Source organism: Mus musculus, chromosome 1 (genome assembly GCF_000001635.26).
Source record: "Mus musculus strain C57BL/6J chromosome 1, GRCm38.p6 C57BL/6J".
NCBI lineage: Eukaryota > Metazoa > Chordata > Mammalia > Rodentia > Muridae > Mus > Mus musculus.
In genome coordinates this window covers 72,257,890-72,284,333 of record NC_000067.6, presented here as the reverse complement: position 1 = coordinate 72,284,333, position 26,444 = coordinate 72,257,890, and the positions used below count along the sequence as shown (strand labels likewise).

Here is a 26,444-nt window from a genome sequence, read left to right as displayed (position 1 = left end):
GGACTTAGGGGCGGGGTCTGTTTGGTTACGTGGCCAAGGACTGCTACTAATAGAGCTACTTCTGAGGAACACGTGGTCTAGCTTTAGCAAGAACTCAGAGACAGACACTTTGTGGCCATGGGCTCTTGGAAGACTGGTCAGAGCTACCTAGCGGCCGGGTTGCTGAAGAACCAAGTGGCCGTGGTCACCGGCGGGGGCACAGGCATTGGAAAAGCCGTCTCCCGGGAGCTCCTGCACCTGGGTACGTGAGCAGGCCTCTGGGGCTGGGCTAGTGTCCGCAGAGGTCCAGCTCGGGTAAACTGGGTTCAGAGACAGAGGGGAGTGCTGGCGGACCGGGAAGAGGTTGCAAAGCTCCGGTCTGCAGAGCTGAGCAATGAGGGAAAACGAAATAACAGAGGTTTTATTCCGAATAGCCGAGAAATGTTGAGAGGCCCTGATCAGATTTTCTTCTCACGTCCCCTGTGCTAAAAGCAAGAAAAAGGAAAAGTTATTAAACTTAGAATGATCACGTAAACACACGCACAAGGAAGCCATCAAGAAGAAAATAGTTACATTTAATATTTAAATATGTGAGAATGTGCATCTTCTTTGGGTTTACTTTTTTTTGTTATTTTGTTTTGTTTTTTTTGTTTTTTTCTAGACAGGGTTTCTTTTTATTAGCCCAGGCTGTCCTGGAATTCACTTTGTAGACCAGCTGGCCTCGAACTCAGAAATCCGCCTGCCTCTGCCTCCCGAGTGCTGGGATTAAAGGCGTGCGCCACCATGTCCGGGTTTTGGGTTTACTCTTAACCCAAAGCAAACTGTTCCCAGGTGGTGGTGACATATGACTTTAATTCCAGCACTCAAGAGGCAGAGACAGGTGGATCTCTGTGAGTTTCAGGCTAGCCTGGTCTACAGATCGAGGTCCAAGTCAGTCGAGGTTTCACAAAGAAACCCTGCCTCGAAGATGTGGGTAAGAAGGAAGAGTGCAAAGTTTATAAAGGCATATTTGAAAAGTATTTCCAACACGACGCTTGTATTGTGCAAAGAGCTTTGACAAGTAGATTTTTTTTAAAGATTTTTAAAATTTTATTTTATGTATATGAGTACACTGTAGCTGTCTTCAGACACACCAGAAGACAGTATCAGATCCCATTACAGATGGTTGTGAGCTACCATATGGTTGCTGGAAATTGAACTCAGGACCTCTGGAAGAGCAGACAGATCTCTTATCTGCTGAGCCGTCTCTCCAGCCCTGACAAGTAGATTTTTAAAAATCTGACATCAAGTGGAACAAATGAGAAATGATTTGGCCTTGACATTCCATGCTGAACTAACACAAGAAATAAATACATGGAGAAATGATTGACTTTATCTTATCAGCAGTACACTGCAAAAAAAAAAAACAAGACAGTATTGCAGTTTGCACTTTACCATTACTTCCAGCCTGTCTTCCACCAGGAAACTTCCCCTGGGAGGAGGAATTATTAAAAAAAAAAAAAAATCAACCAGTACCTGTTTAGTACAAAGGTCAGGATCTTGGCCTCTGTCAGCAAATTTGCAGAACCTTGGTTCCTCTTCTGTGGATTGCTAGTTGTTGAACCTCTTTTTGAGTAAGTTTGCATTGGGCAAACACTACACCAGTTCTGGGGTCGGCCAACAGAGTATTGTGGCATGACTGTAAATATAAGGCCACTCAGCCCTGGAGATGCTGTGAGAGTCCTGGGGTATGTCCCTAGGGAAATACTTCCTACACCTAAAAGAGAAGTGAACATTGTACTGCTGTATTTATCATTGGATTGCCTTCCATGAGAGAATATGGGAAAAAAAGTTCTTTTAAAGTTTTGTTGTATTTTTAATTATATATGTGTATTGGGAGGCAGAGGAGGGCCTGTGAGTGGGAGTACAGGTGCCCATGAAGGCTGGAAGTGGCAGATCCCCTGGAACTGGAGTGTGAGCCACCCAGTGTGCGTGGTGAGAGCCAAGCTCATGCCCTCTGCAAGAGAAGCACAAGCTCTCTTAAGCTCCGGGCTATCTCTCCAGCACCAAGTATGTGAAATACTCTCTCCTATGGCTTTTTCAGTCTTTGTTGTTGTTTTTTTGCTAACGCCAGAATTAATGGCTGTTTTCTGTTGTTATGTCAACCCAAATTGGACAGTAGACTATTATAAAGCATTAGCCGAGAGCTGGCAGGAAGGCTTAGTGGATGAAGGTGCCTGCGGCCAAGCCTGATGGCCTAAGTTCAATCCTCAGAACAGGAATGGGGGAAGGAGGGGACTGAGTTCCACGAGTTACCCAACCTCTGCACAAGCACCAGGCCCCCCCCCCCCCCACACACACAGATAAATTCTTTAGTAAAGTGTTAGCTGGTCTGCCTTCCTCAGATATATAGGCTATCAGAACGTCTTAACAACTGTTACAGGTGTCCCTGGCACAGCACAGCACAGCATAAAGGAGACCTAGCAGCGACCGTGAGCTAATGCTATGCAAAACAAACTGGTCATCTTTGGGGGGGGGGGGGAATTACAAATGTCTCCTTACCTTTGTTGTTGTTGTTAGTGTTGTTGTTGTTGTTGTTGTTGTTGAAAAGTCTTTCATTTCTAGTTACAGACATGTACTGGGGTGGAGGAAGGCTGTGCTATAACCACACCAGGCTAGTGTTGGTAGGAAGGGGTTGGTCAGAAGTGCCAGTGTCATCTGGAGGGAGTTGGGGATGGGGTGAATGTGCCCAGAATACGTTCTAGGAGTTCCCCCGAGTAAATAAAAGCAGGAGTTGAAAGGGTGCAAAGTTTCAATTAGGAAGGATAACGTCTGGCTGGCTGTTGCCCATAGTGCTTATTAAATGCACAGTTACTAAGACTGTGTTGTACGGAGGCACCTGCTGCCGAGAATTCCTAGGACCTACATGGTGGAGAGGGCAGATTCCTGGAAGCTCTGACCTCCACATGGGTGCTGTGACACACACACACACACACACACACACACACACACACACACATTGAACAAATGTAATAAAAGGAAGTAATATAGTTAATGTTTCAAAATTGCTAGAAGACTTTTTTTGTTTGGTTGGTTTCTTCTTTTCCTTTATAGCTTTGGCTAGTCTGAAAGTCACAGAGATTCACCTGCCTCTGCCTCCTGAGTAGTGGGATTAGATTCAAGAGTCACTACATCTGGTCTTTACTTTACATTTAACTGACAATTAAATTATCTGTACTGAGAATTGAACCCAGAGCTTTGTGCATGATCAGCAAAGTTCTTTACCACCTGGATACGTCCCCAGACCTCTCTTTAAAAACAAAGCAACAATAACAAAACCTTTTTATTTGAAGTCTGGCCTTCTCACTCTGTAGCCCAGGCAGCCCTGGAATTGGTGATTCTCCTGCCTCAGCCACCTGAGTAGCTCAGATTATAAGCTAGAACACCAGGCCTGCTTTAAGGATACTTTACCTATCATCTACCTATCGCAGAGGAATGGCTAAGTATGAAAGGAGATGTGTTCATTAGTCTGATTTAATCATTACATGGTATATAAAAATACCAAAAACATCGAAAATATACTCAGTGAATGTACAATTATTTGTCAGTTAAATGTAAAATAAAACCAGATGTAGTGGCTCGCTCATTTAATCCCAGGACTCGGGAGGCAGAGGCAGGTGGATCTCTGTGATTTTTCAGACTAGCCAAAGCTACATAGTGAGACCTTGTCTCAAAGGGAAAAGAAGAAATGGCCCCAAGAATTTCTGTAATGTGAAGCTTGTTGTGATTCTTAAACCTCTCCGACCTTCAGCTCAACCATTTTCCCTGTTTATATTGAGAAGTCTGCACTTAGCAGTGCCTTCTGGCTACGCCTGCCTGTAACTCTCTCCAGTGTGTTAGCATGCCTGCATCAGCTCATCCCTCTCTAACCCCCCGGGCTTCCGTTGTTAGCAGTTTTTAATTCCTTTTTTTGCTTCTATCGAATTGGCCAATCTTGTTTGATCAATCACTTTTGCAACATGTCACACAGTTTAGCATGGGGAGTTGAGGAAATGACACGCTATGATCTGTATGTCTGTGTTTGAGCTGAACAGCAGATGGCCAAGAATCAGTTACTAAAAGACCTACCCGCTCCGCACATAGAGTTTCTCTGTATATCGATGGCTATACCGGAACTCACTCTGTAGACCATGCTGGCCTCAAACTCAGAAATCTGCCCGCCTCTGCCTCCCAGAGTACTGAGATTAAAGGTGTATGCTACCACTGACTGACTGACTGACTGATATACACATACATACATATATATATATATATACATACATACATATATATATATATGAGTACCCTGTAGCTGTCTTCAGAAACACAAGAAGAGGGCACAGATCCCATTACAGGTGGTTGTGAGCCACCATGTAGTTACTGGGAATTGAACTCAAAACCTCTGGTTAAGAACTCGGTTAAGATGACTCCGTGTTCCTAACCGCTGAGTCATCTCTCCAGCCCTCTACATATACTTTAAATCCCACTACACATTGTTAATTCTTGTCCTTCAAATGATCCTTTTTTTTTTTAAAGTCAGTGTGAATAGAAAGAAGAAACAGTTTGTATAGTCACAAAATTTTCATTTCCAGTTCTGATTTTTCAGTCTTTGATAGTTCTATACAGGTATGTAATGAATTTTAGTGGCTTCTAACCCCCTGCTGTTATCTCTCATCCCCGCCTGTCTTTGAAACTAGTTTCATTTGGATTTTGATGTCTTCTGATGTGAGAGACCTACTGAGTTTAATTGCAGTTGGCTGTTTGATGAGTGTGAAAGGGATGGGGTGTTTGTTTTGTTTGTTTTTTAATGCATGAGCAACATACCAGTGGGTATTAGCACTGAAGAAAATTACTCTCAGCAACCATTGACATCACATAGCCCCGCAGGAAGGGGCAGGGCCTCATGAGCACCTCTTCGACCCTTGAGAAAATGATGCTGGTCCTTCCCAGCCTTGTGCAAGTCTGGGTAGGGCAAGCACAGGTTGGGTGAGTGTTTCCACCACTCGTTCCCACCCTGACTGACTCCGCTTTTGGAAGGACTTAACTCTCCTTCTGATGTCATTTTTTCTTCTGCTTGAAGGACTTTAGATTGGCTGAATTCTTTTTTTTTTTTTTTTTTTTTTTTTTAATGAGTGCAGTGCAGGTCTGTTCTGATAAATTCTTCTCATTTTATATGCGTGGCTTTTGCTATCGTTCTTGAGAGGGTGTTTGCAGTTATTTTGCTTTTGCGTTATTCCACTGTCTTCTGCCTGGCTCTGTTTTGAAAGCCGTCATCCGTCCTTATTGTAGATCTGGGCATCATGCATTGTTTTTCTCTAACTGTAGTAATTTTTTTTTTTAGATTTATTTTTACTTTTCATCCTGTATCTGTATATATGTGGGGGATGTGCCTGTGAGTGCGAGTACCCTTAGATCTAGGCTGGAGCATCGGATCCCTCAGAGCTAAAGTTGCAGGTGATTGTAAGCTACCTACCTAGCACGAGGGCTGGGAACTGAACCTGGGTCCTTTAAGAGAGCAGCAAGCGCTCTTAACCCTTGTGCTCTCTCTCCAGCCCCATCTGGGTTTCTATTAGTTGGCATCTCTTGGTGTGGGTTATTATCTTCTTGCTGCTATGCAGGTCCAGGGTTGAGTTTGCTGGTTGCTGACTGAGTTGAGCCTTGTTATATTTATAGTCTTATAAATCAGCTCTCCCTCCCCACCTTTGAGCCACACTGGGATGCAGCTCAGTTACCTAAAAAAATAGTTTGATACTTCCAAAGAGTGTCTCGAAATTCAGAGTTCGGCCTGGGAGCCTTTCATCTCTGGCTAATGCCGCTTCACTGCCAAAGCTACGCTGCACCTGGTGAAAGATTTTTTATTTTATTTTATTTTTATTATTTATTTATTTGGTGGTCAACAGATTGCCTGCTCCTGGTGCTGGATGCTGGGTTCCTTCCCTGGCTCATTTTGAAGGGCTCTTTCCAGTGTTCCTGTCCGCCCATGCACAGATCTGCGCTCTGCCAAGCTGAAGAGCAGGGAGCCAAAAATGCCAGGTTCTTCTTGAGAACTGAGGCTTTTACGTCTCTGGAGAGTTTTCCTCCCCTAAATTAGAAGATGGCTGATTGGCCCACAACTATTGAGTAATTTGCCCTGATCCTACCTGAACTTGTTGAGGCAATCCATCAGCCAGGCCCTTTGGGCAGGAGAAAAGGCCCACAAGGCCATAGTATTAAGCTGCCAGACTGTTGTCTCAAGTCAGGGGGGTGAGGAAGAAGCCAGCCCAAGTTCACCACCATTATTGCCTAGTCTTGGTGCCTCTCCTATCTGTCTGTCTAACTCTTTGTCTCACAATAATATGGTTTATTCTTAGACCCCTTCTTGGACTAGCATGCTCTCGGAGGTGGCTACTTATTTTTCGTTCCATGGCACTTGATATTCAGTATTTCAAAACAGTTGTCCCTTCCCACCCCGTGTGTGTGTGTGTGTGTGTGTGTGTGTGTGTGTGTGTGTGTGTTTGTGTGTGTGTGTGTGTGTGTGTTTGTGTGTGTGTGTTGTCTAGCTTCTTAGTCATTTCAGTTCCTATTGTTTCAACATATCTTCAACCAAAACCAGCCTAACACTCTTCCACACTTGCCTTTTACAGAATACACAAAATAGTTTCTGTAGTTTGGACAGCTTTTTATTAATTTATTTATTTTTATGTGTACTCTACCTACAGGTCTGCTTCTCACATATGTGCTTGGTGCCTGTGGAGACCAGAGGGGGGTGTCAGATGCCCTGGAACTAGAATTACAGAGAGTTATGAGCTGCTACGTGGATGCTGGGGATTGAACTTGGGTCTTTTGGAGGAGCAGCCAGTGCTCTTAACCACCCAGCCCCTTAATCTGCACAGCTCTTGAAGCTTGCTTACTTTTTCCTCTGGTCTTTTCCTCTTAGGGTGTAACGTGGTCATTGCTTCCCGGAAGCTGGACAGACTAACTGCTGCTGTGGATGAACTGAGAGCCTCTCTGCCTCCCTCCAGCTCCGCTGAAGTCTCCGCCATACAGTGCAACATCAGGAAAGAAGAAGAGGTAAGACAGACATGTCGGCACGGCCTACTTACCCAGGGTTCTTTGCAGAAGTGGTTCCTGGCCCCTGCTGTACTCCAAGGTGATGAGGGAGGCACACTAGAAGGCAGAGCTCCTGACTTACTGAGCTGGTGACCTCAGAAGGAGGAGTGGTGAGCTAAACCAGAAGGTACTCTTGAACCGGGCAGTGGTGGCGCACGCCTTTAATCCCAGCACTCGGGAGGCAGAGGCAGGCGGATTTCTGAGTTCGAGGACAGCCTGGTCTGCAGAGTGAGTTCCAGGATGCCAGGGCTACACAGAGAAACCCTGTCGGGAGGTGGGGGTCGGGGGTGGGAGGTGGGGAGAAGGAATGTACTCTCAGCTAGAAACCCTTTAAAGCTGTAGTTTTCAACCTTGTAATCCTGCAACTCCTTAGTACAGTTCCTCATGTTATGGTGACCCCCAACTATAAAATTATTTTTGTTGCTACTCCATAACTGTAATTTTGCTACAGCTATCAGTCATAATGTGAATATCTGGTATGCAGGATATCTGATATGGGACCCTGTGAAAGGGTTGTTGGATCCCCCATCCCCAAAGAGGTTGTGACCCCAGTTTGATGAACGCTACTTTAAGGCGTTTCTTAGTGTTCATTTTGGCCTGGTTTTCATCATTTTTGTTTAAGGTCGGTACTTAGAAACTAATGCTACTGAGGCTTGTTGTACTTAGGGGTTATCTATACTCTCCAGTGTGTCTTGCCATCCAAATTAGAATTTCGGCTTTTCGTTTAGGAGTGTGGTACAGTGGTAAATTCACACTGTGGGATCTGGGGGTTTATTCAGTGGTGGCTTTATGTGTTTGGATTGTAGTATTTAGAATGAATATGCATTATATAGGAGTCTACAGACTGCATTATATTTCTAAACCTGGGCCATGTTGTAGGTTAGTTGTTAAACTTTCCCTTTCCGTGTTTCTCTAGGTGAGTAATCTGGTCAAATCTACCTTAGCTAAGTATGGTAAGATCAACTTCTTGGTCAACAATGGAGGAGGCCAGTTCATGGCTCCTGTGGAAGACATCACTGCGAAGGGATGGCATGCTGTGATAGAAACCAACCTGACAGGCACCTTCTACATGTGCAAAGAAGGCAAGTGTCGACAGCACAAAACCCCAGCATGAGTGGAGCGTGGTGGCGCACCCCTTTAATCCCAGCACTTGGGAGACAGAGGCAGGTGGATTTCTGAGTTCGAGGCCAGCCTGGTCTACAGAGTGAGTTCCAGGACAGCCAGGGCTACACAGAGAAACCCTGTCTCGGAAAAAACAAACAAACAAACAAACAAACAAAAAAACCAGCATGGCTTCAGTAAGAGATCACAGGGAAGGCTGGAAGAGGAGCTGTTAGGGACTCAAGCCCATATCAATAACGTTTCTTTGGTATCTTAACAAAATTCATATCTTGTACTTGTTTTCTCTCTCTCTCTCTCTCTCTCTCTCTCTCTCTCTGAGACAGGGTTTCTCTGTGTAACAGTGGCTGAACTGGAACTCACGCTGTAGACCAGGGTGACCTGGAAATCAGAGCTCTACCTGCCTCTGTCTTCCAAGAGCTAGGATCAAGGGCCTGCACCACCGCTGCCGCCCAACTGGCTATGTCCCTTTAGAGGTTTATTTCTTTTTATTTTAGTATATATATATATATATATATATATATATATATATATATATATATATATATATATATACACATGCCTGAGTATATGCATGTACACCATGGTGCACAGTCGCCTGAAGAGGGGAGGTTAGGTGTCAGATCCCTGCAACTGCACTTTAGGGTAGACATGAGGTCCTAGGTTCTATCCTTGCCGCTCTGTAAGCCAGCCATGACGGTGGACAACTGTGACCACATCACTTGGATGGTAGAGCCAGGAACAATAGCAGTTCAGGGTCATCCTCAGCTACCTAGGGAATTCTAGGTTATCCTGGGATGCATACAAAACAAAACAAAGAACTTGTCTCAAAATTTTTCTCTTTAAATTCAGGTTATAGTAGATACTTTATGGCTGTTGCCGTCTTAACTGAGTCACTGTTCCAGTAATTTACATATAGATTATTAGTTTAGCGAAGAGTTTTTTTCAAGCTTATTTGAAGCTCTCACTGACCGTTTTCAGCTTTACCTCATGGCTCATTAAATTCTTGCTATACAGCAGTCAGGATCATCCTGGGCTACGTGAGACCCCAGCTCAGGGACAAAAACTAAGTTAAAATAGAAAATATCAATGTATGTTGGCGCAGGAGATAACAAAGGAAGACGCTGTTTAACATGGTTACTGTCTGTGTGTGTTCTGCAGTTTACAATTCCTGGATGAGAGAGCACGGAGGGTCGATTGTCAATATCATTGTCCTTCTTAATAATGGGTTTCCAACAGCCGCGTATGTATATTTTTTTCCTTTCTGTGTCTTTGGATTTTGTTCTCTGAATTGGGGGGGGGGACTAAATCAATGATTCACCCTTTTAATAAATTATAACCCTAATAATTTCCTTTCTAAGTAATGATCTTATTAATTCTTGTAAATTTTCATGCAGTGTGTGTAGTGGTTTGAATGGGTTTGGCACCCATAGACTCATGCGTTTGAATGCTTGGCCCACAGGAAGTGTCACTTTTAGGAGGTGTGGCCTTTTTAGACTAGGTGTGGCCTTGCTGGAGTAAATGTCACTGCAGGGGTAGGTAGGTTGAGCTTTGCAGTCCTATGCTCAAGCTCTGCCCAGTGCGGAAGAGAGAGGCTTGATCTTTAGGTCAAGATGTAGAACTCTCGGCACCATGTCTGCCCGGATGCTGCCACACTTCCTGTCATGATGATAATGGACTAAACCTCTGAACCTGTAAGCAGGCCGCAATTAAATGTTGTCCTTATATGAGTTGCCTTGGTCATGGTGTCTGTTCAAAGCAATGACTCCCTAAGACACTGTATATTTTGATCATATTCATCCCCCACCCCATTTCCTTTTATTTGAACTTTAAAAACAAATTGTGTATGCTAGAGGCCAGAGGTCAACACCAGGTGTCTTCACCAATCCCTCTCCACCATATTTCTTTGAGAAAAGAGTTACTCACTGAACCATGGCTTTCTGATTTGCCTGGAATGGCTGGCCAGTGGATCCCAGGGATCCTCCTGTCTCTGTCTCCCCCTTGTTGGAATTACAAGCATGCACTCCCATACATGACTTCTGTGTAAGTGTGAGCATCCAAGCTCACGTCCTCAAGCTCCTGCAGCAAGCACTGCACCTACTGAGCCTTCTCCCTAGTTGCTAATAGTGCCCATGCAGGTGGAGGTGGCCGAATACAGTGGTTTGAATGAGAATGGCTCCCACAGACACATATGTTTGCATGCTTAGTCCCAGTTAGTGGAACCATTTGAGAAGAATTCAGAGGTGTGGCCTCTTTGGAGTGGGCGTGGCCTTGGGAGATGGTGTGTCACCGGCAGTGGGCTTGAGGTTTCCTGGAGGTGTACACTTTTGTCATTTATCTGAAATTCATATTACCTGGAGGCCCTGTATCTTTTCTGCCAAGTAACTGAGATATTACAAATCTAGCTGTCACTGTGGGAAATAGCTTCTTTGTTAAATTAGAAAATTAAATAGATCTGGACTCATTTAGATATCAGAAACTCTGAGTTTCTGAAACACACACAGAATTCCTGAGGAATTGTAGTTCTAACTAGTAACAAGTTGACTTCCTCTATGGAAATTTTAATAACATTCTAGCTTCATGTATTATCTAGGATTCCTTCAGCTGTGGAGAGTATCGGTTACTCTTTGTCTCTCTAACCACAATTCCTGGCAGAGAAGGCTTAGTGGGGGAAGGGTTTGTTTGGGCTCCTGGTTTCAGAGGACTTGCATCCATCACAGTGAGCCAGGAAGCAGAGATCAGAAGATGCTGGTACTCAGCCAGCTGCTCCTTTGTCCTTTATCCTCACCTCTTGGGATGACACTGCCCACCTTCAAGGCAGATAGGTCTCCCCACCCCCCTCCCCTTCTCACAGTGAACCCTAGTGAATTCTCTCAGGAAACATCTTCACAGACACACTCAAGAGGTATGCCTTAAGAAATGTGGCACTCTCCATCTCTTGCAAAGCTCTACGTAGTCCTGTGGCATTCACACCATGTGTGGTGCAGACGGCAGAGTGCAGCTCTTCACGCAGGCACTGGGAGATGCCCATGTGGAGGTCATGAAGGAAGGGTTACATTGAAAGTCCTTTGTGCTGGGCCTTGGGGTAGGGAGCAGAGCTGCTGTGGCTAAGGGCCTGAGCGCCTGAGACTGTCCCAGCTCACCCTGACAGGCAACTTAGCACACCACGAGAATGAAATCTGGGGAGACCAAGCTAGAACTTACAGAGGCTGTGTGACCTGGGTACCATGTGCCGTGATGTTTGATTGCCAGTTTTTAACTGCCAGTATGTCAGTTGCGCATTTGACACATTTTCAGGGGTTCCGCACGCCTGCTTGTATGCGCGGACCAGTCTTGTATGCTTCTGGGTTTTTTCATATTGCTGAGAACTTTTTTTTTAATGTATTTTTTTCTAGGATATTTAAATTAGCTATCCAATAATATGCTCCAGATAAGGTAAGGATCAGGTTATGAACAAACCTATTTAAAGCGATCAGGTATACTAACCACTTAGTACCAAGACTCTCAGATTCTCTGGCTACATAATTTATACAGCTTTCCTTTATGCTCCCGCTCCCTTTAGAGGGACTTCCGGCGTGGGAGGCTAGGTATTCATACTGATGACCTTTTTTGTGTTTGAGTAATAGCATTATTAGCATGAAATTCACTGTGTGTGTGTGTGTGTGTGTGTGTGTGTGTGTGTGTATGTGTGTGTGTTGCTAGCGATCAAACCCGAAACCTTGTGCATGCTGACCACATACTCTGCCAGTACACTATGACCTCAGCCCCAAATTTATCCCTTGGAAGAATACAACTTACTGATTTTCATATTCAAAGTTACCAACTATCACCACTGTCCAATTTCTGATTATTCTGTCATTCCCCAAGAAGCTCTCTCAGCAGCGTGCAGTCCCCCTCCTCTGACCCAACCCCAGTAACCAGGAACACTCTCCATCTCTGTGCGAGTGCCTAATGGACGTTCATAAAGTTGGTAGCTTCACCCTGTTTAGAGAGAGAAAGAGAGAGAGAGAGAGAGAGAGAGAGAGGTCTTACTCATTCCTAATGAATCAAATCAAGCTGGCAATCTAAATTAACTGTTATATACTAGCTTTTAACTGCTGAGCCATCCCAAGTTCTCTACCCAGTGGGATATATGTTGTCGGAACAGAGGGGAAGGGGAATCTTTCAATGAACTAGGAAAGAGTTGATCAGCAAACATGCAGAGCTAAAAGTTGAAGGAAATCCTTCTTTCCTTACTACCTGGTCTGTCTTTCCCCGCTGGTTTCAGATGCTCATGAATGGATTTTTCCACATTAAACCATATGGCAGCTGGGGATATTATTATGCTGCACATAGAAATTCCGAATCACATTACCCTGTACCTTCTTTTTTTATATACTTTCTAAAAAAAAGATTTATTTATTTATTATATATGAGTACACTGTAGCTGTCTTCTGACACACCAAAAGAGGGCATTAGATCCCATTATAGATGGTTGTAAGCCACTATGTAGTTGCTGGATATTGAACTCAGGACCTCTTGAAGAGCAGTCAGCGCTCTTAACTGCTAAGCCATCTTTCCAGCCCTGATACCTTTTTTTTTTTTTTAAAGTGCATGGTTTCATTGTTGTTGAGCCACGGTTACCTGGCTTAGACGTTTGACATCTCTCCCTGTTTGACTAGAACGTGCTCTGTAGACCAGGCTGTTCTACTTCCCATGTGCTGAGAGTAAAGGCATGCGGCACCATGCCCAGCTTTCTAAATGTTTAAAATTATATTTATTTAGTGGTTTATTGTTCAATGTGGGGTATATATGCTCCACAACACAAGTATGGATGTCAGAGGACAACTTGCAGGGTTGTTTTCTCTTCTTCCACGGTGTGGTCTTGGGGATTGAAATCAGGGCGTCAGACTTTGCAGTAGGCCATATCTATAGCCCAACCTTTTACTTGGAATTCCATTGATAATACATGTAGCCAAATATATGATTTTCATAGCCCCTAGTATTAAAAGTATTTACAGTATCAACATATACTTGCCGTGTTTGGGGCTGGCGAGATGGATGAGCTGGTAAAGGAGCTTGCCACTAAGACTAAGGTCCTGCATTCCATCCCCTGAGCATCCCCTGAGCCCACATGATGGAAGGAGAGAAATGGCTCACTTGATGATCTCTGCCCTCCATACATGCCTTGTGGTACATGCTTGAGTGGACACATATACATACACGTGTGCAGAGAGAGAGAGAGAGAGAAAGAGAGAGAGAGAGAGAGAGAGAACCACAACCTGTTGTTCTCTTTTGTAATAAAAGGTTCATGGGGCTGGTGAGATGGCTCAGTGGGTAAGAGCACCCGACTGCTCTTCCGAAGGTCCAGAGTTCAAATCCCAGCAACCACATGGTGGCTCACAACCATCCGTAACAAGATCTGACTCCCTCTTCTGGTGTGTCTGAAGACAGCTACAGTGTACTTACATAAAATAATAAATAAATCTTAAAAAAAAAAAAAAAAAAAAAAAAAAAAAAGGTTCATCAACATATTCTCCCGGGCACATGGCTTTTGAGAGACACAGCTTATGCAGAGTGCATTGTATTTGATAACTGTGGCCTGGCTTTGATAGAGAAGGACCCAGCTCTCTCTTTAAACAGAGACTCAATGTGACAGAGACTCCTAACAAAAAGAATCTTGTGGAGTTCTCAAGTCACTGAAGTGCTCATCGACTTAGTTGATGGGAAAAATGTTTGACAGAAACTGATGCTAGTAATGTTTGTGTCTTTACAGGCACACTGGAGCGGCAAGAGAAGGTGTTTACAACCTCACAAAATCCATGGCTTTGGCGTGGGCCAGCAGCGGAGTGAGGATCAACTGTGTCGCTCCTGTAAGTAACTGCTATGTGTGAAGTCTACTGACAAACTGGGCTCCTGATTCAGATTGTGTTGTGGATAATTGTGTCACTGGTGTGTGTGTCTGTATATATATATATATATATATATATGTATGTATATGTAGATGTAGATATACTATGTAAATATACTATGTAAATATACTATAAATGGTTGACTTTTAACATAGGTGAAACTAGAAAGGCAGTCATTCGTTATAGCAGTAATGTTATTTGGTAACGAGATAGTGATGCACATTCTTGGTATATATTAGAATTATGTGTATTTAATCAGTAGTGGTGCAGGAACTGTACTTCCTATCATGAATTGTGAGTACCCGCATTATAAAACGCATTGAGGAATTCCATCCCACAGTGATGAAGGTTGCAAAATACTAGGGAACTAAAGAGGTGGCTCAGCAGGTAAGAGTGCCTATTGCTTTTGCAGAAGACCTGAGCTCAGTTCCCATACCACACTGCATCTCACAACTGCCTATGACTCTATCTCCAGGAATTCTGACACCTTCTAGCCTCCCTGGGCACCTGGGTGCTCGTCCCCTGTAACACACACACAGAGTTAAAATAATAAAAATAAATCTTAAAAAGAAATACTGCTTTGGGGACTGGCAAGATAGCTCAGTGGGTAAAGTGCTGTCTGTGCAAGTGTGAAGGGCTGGGTTCAGATCTCCACACTCACGTTCACAGAGAGACACAGCAGCACACACCTGTAACTCCAGTCCTGGGCCGCTCCCACGATGGCCGACCAGCCTGTGTGAAACAGTGAGTTCCAGGCTCAGTGAGAAACCCTGTCTCAAAACAAGCAAACAGGAAAAAAGGAGACGGCATAATGAAGAACCATAGAAGGCACGGATAGTGATGTCTGGCTTCTCCATGTGCCTGCCTGGTTGAGAACATACATGTGCACACACACATGTAACATGTATGTTCACCATGACATATAACATAACAAGTGTGGAAAGTTCACCACACTTGTACACACAAAAAAAGCACTACTTTGAAGAGTAACTTTTTTCCTAAGTGATTTTGTTATTTCTTGTTATAGTGTGAGTCCCTTATTTGGAAAAAAAAAATGAATATCAATGGGAAGCAACTCTCAGTTTTAAGACCAAGTAGAAGTTAAGTTATGTGTTATATATCACAAATGTAGCTACAGTATTACTCAAAAAAAATCTTTTTTTCTTTTTGAGCCCAGTGGTGGTGGCGCACACCTTTAATCCCTGCACTTGGGAGGAAGAGGCAGGTGGATCTCTGAGTTCGAGGCCAGCCTGGCCTACAGAGTGAGTTCCAGGATGGCCAGAGCTACAGAGACCTTGTCTCAGGGAAAACCATCTTTTTTTGTATGGGAGTGGTGCGTGTATGTGTTCATGTGTATGCATGTGCACGTACAGGCAAAAGGCAGAGTTCAATGCTAGCTGTCTTCTTCAGCCAATCTCTACCTTAGCTTTTGAGACAGGGTCTCTGTGTTGACCCCAAAGCTCCCTGATTTGACTAGACTACCTGGCCAGCAAGCCCCAGGGACCTGCCTGTCCCCGATGCCCTAGCCTCCCTAGTGGGATGCTGCAGGCCAGAATGCAGATTCTCATGATTTCAGAGCATGCAGTTCAACTATGACCGAGCCATTTCCCTGGCCTCTGCTTGCTTTTTGAGAGCGGTTCTTATGTAGCCCAGGCTGGCTAGAATTCATTATATAAGTTAAGTTGGCCTTGAACTCCTGGTCTTCCTGCCTCTACCTCCCCAAATATTTATTTGTTGTGAAATAAGTCATAGCTTGATCCACCTGATATTTTGTACTTGGCATTTATTCCAAGATACATTAGGTAGAATACATCTTTCTCCTCCTACACAGATCAACTCAGAGTAACTTTTCTTATGATGTTTTCTGACCGAGGATAAAGTAGAGAGAATAGTTCCATTTGGACTTGGGAGCACATATCTGTAACACTGGTGAAGTGTTGGGAGAGAGGGTAGCACATATCCACGGAGCCCACTAACCAATCAGCATAGCCATCTGGCGCTCAGGCCAGCTATCGTAGTCAATCAGTGAGCTCTGGGTTCAACAGTAAGGTGGAAAATGATTAAAGGAAGAAATCTGATGCCAACCTTTGACCTCCATATGACTTCCATGCAACCCCCCCCCCACACACACACACTCAAAATTTAAAACAAATATATATTTTTAAAATTAGCTATCAGGGTACATATCTTGGATTTGGGTGTGTTTTTTAAACTTCACTTGAAATGTAAAACCAAGAAAAATCCTGTATTTTCACATCTCTGGTAAAGCAAGCATGCTCAGAGGAAGAGAAACCAGACTCCCCAGACGCATTGTTCCTGGTTAGGTGCCCCACTGAAGTGCTTACATAAACATACTCCTCAGAAACTAAGTCTTTCAAGAAAAAGACCAAGACGTAGCTGGTTTTTAAAGGGGAGAAGCCCCCAAAATGATCATTCAGATGGTCTGCTTTTAGATAGTGGTTGGCTGGATCCCCTTTTGACAGTTTTGAATAAAGTTGATTAGAAACGTTTGTGCTGATGTTAAGCCACACATCTTTTGTCTTCAGTCAGCATATCCCCTGATGCCTTCTTGTTGCTATCTGTGAGTTCTAGAGATGGGACCCAGGGCCTTGAGCACACTGGGCAAGTGCTCTACTTCTCCTCTGCATCCCCAACCCTTGGTGTCTTGACAATTTAATTCTCCCCATTTACCCACCTTCCTGCTTTGTTTTCTTATATAGGGGACCATTTACTCCCAGACTGCTGTTGACAACTATGGCGAAATGGGACAAACCTTATTTGAGATGGCCTTTGACAGTATCCCAGCTAAGCGCCTTGGAGTCCCCGAGGAGGTGACGTATCTGGGTGGCATTGATGAGAATACCTTGAGAACTTTGTGACATTTGGTACCCTGGGCATGTGGCCTGGCTGACCAGTAGAGAGATTATTTCAGTGCCATCAAACCATGTCGCCTGAGCTTTGGGCTCTGGGAAATAACCTAGTTAGTTGCTTTGACTGCTGACAGCAGACTCTCCTCAGGAATGAAGGCCATGAAGTTAGAGACGACACGTTTTTGTTATCTTTGCAGCTACAGTTTTATTACCTGCAGTGTTGGTTCCAGCAGCCCCAAGCAAGCCAGATAATGACAGACTCGTGAAGTTCCACAGAGGAATGAAGTATGTTAAAAATCAATAGCTTTTCAAATGACTGAGGAGTAAACTTAGATCTAACGGTGGTAGGATGGGGAAAGTTTCTTACTGAAGAATGAAAAAAAAAAAAAAAATCCCAGAATAAATAAGACACGTGGGGCTGGAGAGATGGCTCTGCAGTTATGAGCAGGAAGTGCTCTTCCAGAGGACCTGAGTTCCATCCCCAGTGGCTATAAAGATGTCTCCCACTGCATGGGGATCCAACACCTCCAGCCTCTGCAAGCACCCGCATTCACTTGTATATTCCTACCACACATACACACACTTAGACATAATAACAATAAATATTTTAAATAAATAAATACATGTTATATTTCTTGGTAGGAGAACCAATTTTATTTAAAAGTCCATTTTTGCTGGGCCTATGCCTTTAATCTTAGTACACAGGAAACAGAAGCAGACAGACAGATCTCTGTGGAGTTGAGGTCAGCCTGGTCTACACAGAAAGTTTCAGGCTACCCAGGGCTACCTAAAGTCAAATTCCAAAGTTGTAGGTGTCAGGAAGATGCGTCAGCAGGTAAAGGTTTGATCCAAACTCCGCACAGGCTGCCCTGCCACAGGCACACAGGGCCACACACGTGAGTGCAGAACCCTAGAGGCCAGAAGACAGTGTTGGACCCTGCAGACTTCCCAGCAGTTAGCTGCCTGATGGGTGCTGGGAACCAGCTCACGTTCTTGGCAAGAACAATAACATGGTTTGGGGTTTTTTTGGGTTTTGTTTTGAGACAGGGTTTCTCTGTGTAGCCCTGGTTGTCCTGGAACTCACTCTGTAGACCAGGCTGGCCTCGAACTCAGAAATCCGCCTGTCTCTGCCTCCCAAGTGCTGGGATTAAAGGTGTCTGCCACCACTGCCCAGCTAATCTGTTTTAATCCAGCCTGTAATTAGGATTTATTTATGTTGTTTTTGTTTTTTGAGACCGGGTCTCCTGTCTCTGAGCTGGTCCCGAATTTGATCTGTAACAGAGCGCCTTGTATTTCTGACCCCCTTGCTTAGGTGCCCTATGTGCTGGCGTTACAGGCTGCTGCTGGCGTTACAGGCTGCTGCCGCCACACCTGCTTTATTTGCTGTTAGAGATTGCCTTTGGGCCTTGTGCATGCTAGACAAGCACCCCACCAGTTCAGCTACACCCCAACCCCAACAATTTCTTTAAAGTCAGAGCGAACCTGATGTCATGAACTTTCTGTGCTCTGTACTTGAGCCTTCCTGTCACACTGGGATCTTGGGTCTATTTAACTTGTAGCATAACTTATTGTCTTTAGGAGCTCCTTTGCATCTAGATGTTGACACAGCTCGTTCTGTAACTTTGAAAGGACACATCTCTTTATGTCTCTACCTGCTGCTTGAATCAAAGTTTAGCATGGCAGCCTGAGCCTCCCCAGAATTCCATTTCCACTTGCAAGCTTGACTTTTGTCATGGAAAACAAACATTCCCAGTTGTTTCTGTTTGCGGCAATAGCCTCCCTTCCTTTATGTAAATAAAAAAGGTGCTTGCGGAGGCTCAGTGGAAGTAGGGGAGAGATGCGAGACAGTAATGGCGAGAGTGACCAAAATTATGTACATACATGACATTGTCAAAAACGTTAATACATTATCTCAGCAGGCACCAGTCACGTGGTATGTGGTGCACATATGTATGTGCAGGCAAAGTACTCAAGCACATAAAGTATAAAAGAAATGCAATTTTTAAATGGCTGTTCAGTTAGTTTAATCACATATTCTTATGATGGCCAGTGGACTTCTCTGGGCAGCAAAAGCTCTTAGGGTGGTTGTGGTGGGTGTGTGCGCATGTGCACACTTCCTGTATCATGTCTTGTTTTATCACCTATAACACTAGAAAGACTGCACTCACCCCAACCCATTCCCATGATTATCTGCGCCAGAATATCATGACTGCTGGTGCCTCCAATACTAATATAGTTCATATTCTTTAGAAACATTTTTAACACTCCTTAAATTTTTTTTTTATGTGATAGGGTCTCACTGTGTAGCTTTGGCTGGCCTCAAACTCACAGAGATCCGCCTGCCTCTGCCTTCCAAGTGCTGGGATTAAAGGTATGCACCACCAAACCCAGCCACAGTTATGTATTCTTGAGTTGCCTGTGTGACAGAGCAAGCATGTGGTGGTCAGAGGACAGTGCTCCGGTGTTTGTCCTCACCTTCCATGGGAGGTCGCAGTGGTTGTATCTAGATGAGCGATCTTCGCGACAAACTTCTGTACTGGTTGAGCCGCCTTGCCGGCCCCACCTTTGACTTCTTGCCGTGACCCATACTGAGGCTCCAGCCATTCTCCAACCATTGCTTTGAGCCTGTGAATAAAATTCCAACACGGTGATGATGGCTTTGACTTTTAAAATCCCCTGAAGGAACGCCCATCAAGACTTTAACAAACTACTGGCACAGCTACTGTGAGATGCAGAACTGGGGACAAACTCTGCTCAATTATGTGCTGAGTCTAAGATCAGCAAAGCTTTCACACCAGCTGCAACCAGTGGGGTGTGTGTGTGTGTGTGTGTGTGTGTGTGTGTGTGTACACCAGAGTGTGTGCACAGGCATGCTTGTGCTGTGGTGCACATGTGGAGGTCAGAAGCCAGCTCATGGAGCTGCTTCTCTCCTACCTGCTGGGACTTATTCTGGCACCCGGTTTCCCGAGGAAGGCAGCTAAGGGCCATGGAGTCAGCGACCAGGGCCAAAGCTGCTTGCTTTATCTCTGGCAGTTCTGTCTTTAACTTTAACTCTGCTATTAAGATATTCCCTTTATTTACATTTCAAGTTTTATCCCCTTTCCTGTTTCCCCTCCGAAAACCCCCCATACCCTCCCCTCTCCCCCTGCTTACCAACCCACCCACTCCAATTCCTGGCCCTGGCATTCCCCTATACTGTGGCATAGAACCTTCACAGGACCAAGGCCTCTCCTCCCATTGATGACCAACTAGGCCATCCTCTGCTACATATGCAGCTAGAGCCATGAGTCCCACCATGTGTGTTCTGTGGTTGGTGGTTTAGTCCCAGGGAGCTCTGGGGGTTACTGGTTAGTTCATATTGTTGCTCCTCCTATAGGGCTGCAAACCCTTTCAGCTCCTTGGGTACTTTCTCTAGCTCCTTCATTGGGGACCCTGTGCTCCATATCCAATGGATGGCTGTGAGCATCCACTTCTGTATTTGTCAGGCACTGGCAGAGAACTCTGCTATTCTATGGCTGAAAGCCACCTACTTTTGGCAATTCTTCTAACTTTAACTCTTTGCTGTTGTGTGGCCAAGAGCTGCTTGCTTTTGGTAATGTTTCTCTTCCTATAACTCTTTGCTATTCTCAGGTCAAAAGCCACTGATTTCTGATAATTTGATTCCAACTGATAGCAGCAGGAGAATTAGAAAAAAGGTTTGGTATCTCCCTGGCTCAAGGGCCTCTGGCAGGCCAGGCAAGAGGCTTGGAGTTTGTTAACTTTTTGTGAGCCCGAGAGAGAAGAGAGGAAGAAAGCGAGAAATCAAGCACACACACAGACACACACAGACGCACTTTGGCCGGGCCTGACCACCTGTCTCAACAATTCCACCAGTGTTAATGCATACTTATATACATACATACATTTGGTGGAAGGGACTGACTCCAAATGCCACACTTTATTTCTTTTCTCTGGCAGTTTATACCTTCTTAGACATAAGTTCTTTATAGAATTATCTCATAGATAGAATGTTACGCAACAGGGGAGTTACAAAAGGATGTTGACAGTTCAAAGCAGTGTTTCATTCTGTGAGCTCATCATGAGTGGTTCTTCTGCATGCTCATTCAGAGCGACAGTTAGCTCCCCATGGCCTTGCTGTATCAGAGTGCTCACCTGTGGCTTCATCCGTGGACCTGGCCTACAGTGAAGGTTTTTCCTTGTTTGCAGATTTACTCTGAGCCAGCTAGTGCAATTAGCCCATGACACTGAAGGCTTGCAGAGCTCTGTTTGCCACTTTGTTCTATATGGGGCTTGAGATTACTTGTATCAACTTAAAAATTATATAAAATCATTATCGGAAATTGTGAAAAATCATCAATTCGTCTATACAGCCTTACTACGTGAAAGTCCATAGTCATGTTGATCTTCAGGAAGTTTGCCCAGTAGGGTGGGTCGATGCCCAGGGATCATTAGGCTATGTAATAGTGGCAGGGAAAATGTGTCATCAGCAAGAGGCAATCCCGAGATGAAATCTTTGGTGACCTTGCATGTTAAAGCTCACCCGTCAAAAGCCGTGCAAAATGGTGAGCCATCTCCAGGACACTCATTTGTGTGCTTAGTCTGTCCTGGGTGGTTTCTGACACCTACCCTCCGTGGGACCTGATCAAACCCAGGCTGTTCGCTCCCCATCCCTTGTTTTTGTTTCAGTGCCCAGTACAGAAGCCAGGAGTGGGATGCGCTTAGGGTCACCACCCCTGTGAGACTCTGCTCCACTTACCATCAGTAAAATGAATTCTGTTGGTTTGTGAAGTTTCTTTAAAACCTCGCCAAGCGACTACGTTTGGGAGGATGTGATGGGGACCTTGAAGTCCCGCTGGTGGGAAGCTCCTGTGATCCGCACAGCGGTGCTTTGGGCCTGACAGGGCCATGGACACACTTAACTGTATCTGGGACCGAGGTGGGAGAAGCATGTGACCGCCATGACAAATCAGAGTTGTAGAAGACAAGCAGGGCCTCAGAAGGGAATTAACTGTTGAAGCAGGAAACCGCCGTGTTTACCTGTGGCTTCTTATACCATTGCTGTTTGCCTGCCACTGTCTGCTGCTTGTCCACACCTTGTCGCCTCTGCCCTGGTTGTTACCTGACTTCCCTTTTGTCCACACTGTCTCTGTGCTGTCAAATCGTGCTGCACGTGCGCGAGGATTGGTGATGCAGTCCTGTGGGCAGAGATGTGCTTACTCAGGAGTTCCGGGCTCCCAGGCATGGAGAAGAGTCTTTCCTTTTTCCTTGTCTCCTATGTATGGATATATTCTCTTCTTTCCCTAGATCTCCCCTCTGGTATGTTTCCTGCTGTCCCCTGCGGCTTCCTATATCACTGGACAGTTGATCAATGTGGATGGAGGCCAGGCTCTGTACACTCACGCCTTCAGCATACCGGGTAAGCAGCCAGGAAGTGAAGAGGCACGAGCCCTTCCCTGTCCACGCTCCATGTTGTAAGCCACTGCCTCAGAGGCGGGGGTTTCTGTTATAGGCCATCGAATGGCCTTCAAAATGTTGATATTTGTGATAGGATATAAAAGAAAATGTTCTCTGTTACAAAAACTATCTAAACCTCTAAGTGCACAGAAGGTAGGACGGAGGCAAAGGCCAGCTGTGCTTGAAGGGTTACAGACTCGCTTCCTCTTCCCCCTCTCTGAGTGCCGCACAGACGGAAGAGGGGCGGTCCGACTTGACTTTGCCCTCTCTCTGGAATCAAATGATAAACTTCTGTGATTCAATAACTTTTATTTGTAACATGGTATTCTTTTTAATTATTTCATGTATATGAATGCCCTATCTGCATGTACACCTGCATGCCAGAGGAGGGCATCAGACCTCATTACAGATGATTGTGAGCCACCATGTGGTTGCTGGGAATTGAACCTATGACTTCTGGAAGGGCAGGTAGTGCTCTTAACCACAGAGCCATCTCTCCAGCCCCATAAAAAGAAGCAAGTTTATTTTATCTTATTGAAGCAGATTCTCACTGTGTAGCCCAGGCTAACCTCAGCCTCCCATTACAGGTCTGTGCAACAATGCTTGGCTTGAAAACTAAATTTGCTTTCATAAATTCAAGTCAATAACAATATTACACACGATTGGATGTGGCGTTGGAAGGGTCTTATAAAATCAGATAGTCCAGACCAGGTATAGAGAGACTTACCTTTAACCCCAGAACTCAGGAGGCAAAGGCAAGGAGATCTCTGTGAGTTCCCAGACCAGCCAAGGCTATAGAGAGAGGCCCTGTCTCAAAACAAAAACAACAAAATATCAAACAATAAAATCAGATAGTCCAGTGTCCTAGTTTTTTCAAACGACAAAACAAATCCCCAGAAAATAAAAACACAGGCTGTTCTTCTGCTCTTTCAGAGGATCTGGGTCAATCTCCAACACCTTCATGGTGGCTCACAACCATCTTTAAGTTGGGGAGCTGATACCCTCCTTTGGCCTCTGCAAGCACCAGGCAGGCACACATGTGTTGCATGGACACAAGCAGGCAGGCCTTCCCATATACATAAAACATAAACGTTTTTAAGAGCATGCTAATGTTCTGGGATACTGCTCATCCTTTACCAGCGTATGCAAACCCTGGATTGAATTCCCAGCACCCCATAATACCAAACGTAGTGGTGCAGGCCTGTAATCCCAGTAGTCAAGGTGGTAGAGGCAGAAGGAACAAAAAGGTCATGGTTATCTACAAAGTGAGTTCCAGGACAGCCAGGGCTACACAGAGAAACCCTGTCTTGAAAAACAAAAACAAAAAACAAAAACAAAAACCCAAAGCCTCAGGAAAATATAAACACAAATATATTTGACCTTTTTCTAAAGATAGTTACTAGTGTCTGTTAGCAAACGAATGTCTGGTTGACAAGACCCATTTCCTATCCTTGTAGGTTTCTTATGTCCCTAAAACTATGAACGGTTGGTTGGTTGAGTTTTTGGTTTTTGGTTGTTTTTTTTGTTTTGTTTTGTTTTGTTTTTTTCCTTCAGTGTTTTGAGACAGGTCTCACTGTCTGCCTGCTTCTGCCTCCCAAGTGCTGGAATTAAGGGTATGTGCCACTGTGCCTGGCTTCTTTCCCTTTTTGAAGAAAGATAGTGCAACCCCATTAGGCAACATTGATTTAACTCCACTCTGCTCTCTATTGCATTTCTGGCTTTGCAACTGAAGTCTTAACAGTTCATAGTATTAGGTTCTGTGGTGACATAAGTCCAGCACAAAAGAGAGAAGATTCTCTCTGCATTTGAAGCCAGCCTGCTCTACATAGTGAGTTCCAGGACAGCCAGAGACCCTCCCCCAAAACAAATAAATAAATAAATAAATAAAACCCAAGACTGTATTTCCTAGGCATGTTAGGGGATTAAGTACACATGGTGTCAGGTCCTGTGTGGCTGGAGTTGGTCATCACCATTGGCCTTTCAGTCTCCATGAAGAGGTGGGACACATCTAAGAGCCTTTTCCTCTTCCTCTGTGTTTGTTCTGGTGAAGTATCACCCTTTTGAGGCTGGCTTCCTTGGAACTAGGATAGCAGCCTGCCACTCTGAGACCACAGGCTTTTCTCTGCCCATATCCAGCTGGTTGAAGAGCCAGGAGAGGGAAGGACTTCATCTTAGCAGAGCCTGCTCAGTTCTGAGTCGGCTTCATGTTGATCACTCACAAAGATGTCCACCTGTAGCCAGTCACCAGAGGCAGGGGGTGAGGAGTGACACTGAAGTTACCCCTTTTATACGCAGGAAGCTAGTGAGTAGCAGGCCCAGCATTCAAAGGATTTTTGCGAAACTGCCTGTCCTGCAAGCTCTTTTCCTTAGCCTCCCTGAACTAAGAAGCAAGGCAGCAAACAAAACCATGAAGTTTGGGTGGAAACTGGGGGGAGGGGCTTAAGAGATTTGTGAGTAACACTTCACTGCTTACTAAACAGATCATGACAACTGGCCTGTAGGAGCTGGGGACCTTTCTATTGTCAAGAGGATAAAGGAATCTTTTAAGAAGAAAGCCAAGCTCTAACTAAGCCAAGGAAACAGCCACCCATCTTGTTCCTGCGTGCCTTAGCGCCTTGAGAATGTTTCCTACTTCACAAGAGCTTATGATTTCTGTGTGTGGGGGGTGGGGGATCACTTTAATGTTAATAGCTTTATCTTTGCAAAGACTGCTCCCAAAATAAATGTCTCTTCCTGTGCAAACCGGTTATCTTTTAAGGATTATTTAAGGATTTCCTTTTTATTACTTTAAACTGTGTATGTTGGAGGAAGGTGTGTGCACACTGAGCGCAGTGCCCAAGGAAGCCAGAGGCATCAGATCCCGTGAGCAGGAACTTTAGGCAGTGTGACCCACCTGACGTGGGTGCTGGGGACTGAACTCACTTGGGCCTTCCAGAAGAGCAGTAAATGCACTGGGATGGTTTGTATGTGCTCTGCCCTGGGAGTGGCACTATTTGGAGGTGTGGCCCTGTTGGAGTAGGTGTGTCACTGTGGGTGTGGGCTTTAAAACTCAAATCCTAGCTGCCTGGAAGCCAGTGTTCTGCTAGCAGCCTTCAGATGAAGACATAGATCTCTCAGCTTTTCCTATACCATGCCTGCTTAGATGCTGCCATGTTCCCACCTTCATGATAATGGACTGAATCCTCTGATCTTGTAAGCCAGCCCCAATTAAATGTCCTTATAAGAGTTGCCTTGGTCATGGGGTCTGTTCATAGCAGTAAAGCCCTAAGACATGCACTTAACCTCTGAGCCATCTCTCCAGGCCTCCCTCCTAACCTGGGACTTTTTAAAAGAACAGACAGACATTAACAAACTTAAAGGTATAGTCTTATTTCTAGGAGAGATACTTGAAAAGCTGTGGGCTGGGGAGATGGCTCAGCAGTTAAGAGCACTGGCTGCTCTTCCACAGGTCCCGAGTTCAATTCCCAGCAACCACATGGTGGCTCACAACCATCCGTAATGAGATCTGATGACCTCTTCTGATGTTTTAGCAACAGCTTACTCATATATATAAAATAAATAAGTGCATGTATACTCATACACATAAAATAAATAAATGTATATAAAAAAGAGAAAAGCTGTGACCATTCAGGGTCACAAAGGTGTGGTGACACACGTCTGTAATCCCAGAACTTAGGAGGTAGGAAGACCAAAGTTCAAGGCCATCCTCAGCCACATAGGGAGATCTGAACTCGCAAAAGCTTTTGCAATCTTACTGTAAAATAAAGATGCCACACTGGGACCGTGGGATACTTATGATGAACCAGCTGGAACAGAGTAGTCTGTAGTTTCTTTGTCTCATGAGTAACTTCATGTAAGACACAACTACTGCCGGAGGGAAGTGCGGCATGAGGCACAGCCCGTGGTCCCACATCACAAGACACTCTTGCATCTCCTTGGTGGAGGAGTGGTTCCTGGGTGGGATACCATTTTGCATGGGATGGCTTACCCATGAATGTGACTGATAGCTCCTCTAATGGTGCAG

General features: G+C 44.8%; 1 protein-coding gene and 1 long non-coding RNA gene across 3 annotated transcripts in view; one reads left to right on the top strand and one right to left on the bottom strand.

Moving 5' to 3' along the window:
* The first annotated feature begins 12 nt into the window (after positions 1-12).
* On the top strand, positions 13-25,162 carry Pecr (peroxisomal trans-2-enoyl-CoA reductase). Of its 2 annotated transcripts, NM_023523.6 has the most exons (8): positions 13-241; positions 6,914-7,047; positions 8,003-8,168; positions 9,367-9,448; positions 13,961-14,057; positions 16,817-16,927; positions 22,271-22,382; positions 24,901-25,162. In NM_023523.6, exons 1-8 carry the CDS (start codon positions 118-120, stop codon positions 24,984-24,986), a joined length of 912 nt encoding a protein of 303 aa, NP_076012.3. In that variant the 5' UTR covers positions 13-117; the 3' UTR covers positions 24,987-25,162. The 2 variants fall into 2 exon arrangements, with proteins under 2 accessions (NP_076012.3, NP_001343445.1); NM_001356516.1 differs by lacking the exon at positions 8,003-8,168.
* D230017M19Rik (RIKEN cDNA D230017M19 gene) overlaps positions 9,465-26,444 on the bottom strand; it is a 30,877-nt gene continuing 13,897 nt past the window's right edge. The window contains exons 2-4 of the long non-coding RNA NR_155355.1: positions 19,442-19,591; positions 14,786-14,866; positions 9,465-12,186 (exon numbers count right to left, since the gene is read on the bottom strand). This is a non-coding gene — a long non-coding RNA (RIKEN cDNA D230017M19 gene). The remainder of the gene's footprint in view (positions 12,187-14,785; positions 14,867-19,441; positions 19,592-26,444) is intronic.

Excerpts from the sequence above, each read along its gene's own strand:
- Pecr (NM_023523.6), top strand. The coding sequence starts at position 118 with ATGGGCTCTTGGAAGACTGGTCAGAGCTACCTAGCGGCCGGGTTGCTG. Across the intron at positions 242-6,913 it reads CCGGGAGCTCCTGCACCTGG|GGTGTAACGTGGTCATTGCT; the intron begins GTACGTGAGCAG and ends TTTTCCTCTTAG. Across the intron at positions 22,383-24,900 it reads TCACGCCTTCAGCATACCGG|ATCATGACAACTGGCCTGTA; the intron begins GTAAGCAGCCAG and ends CTTACTAAACAG.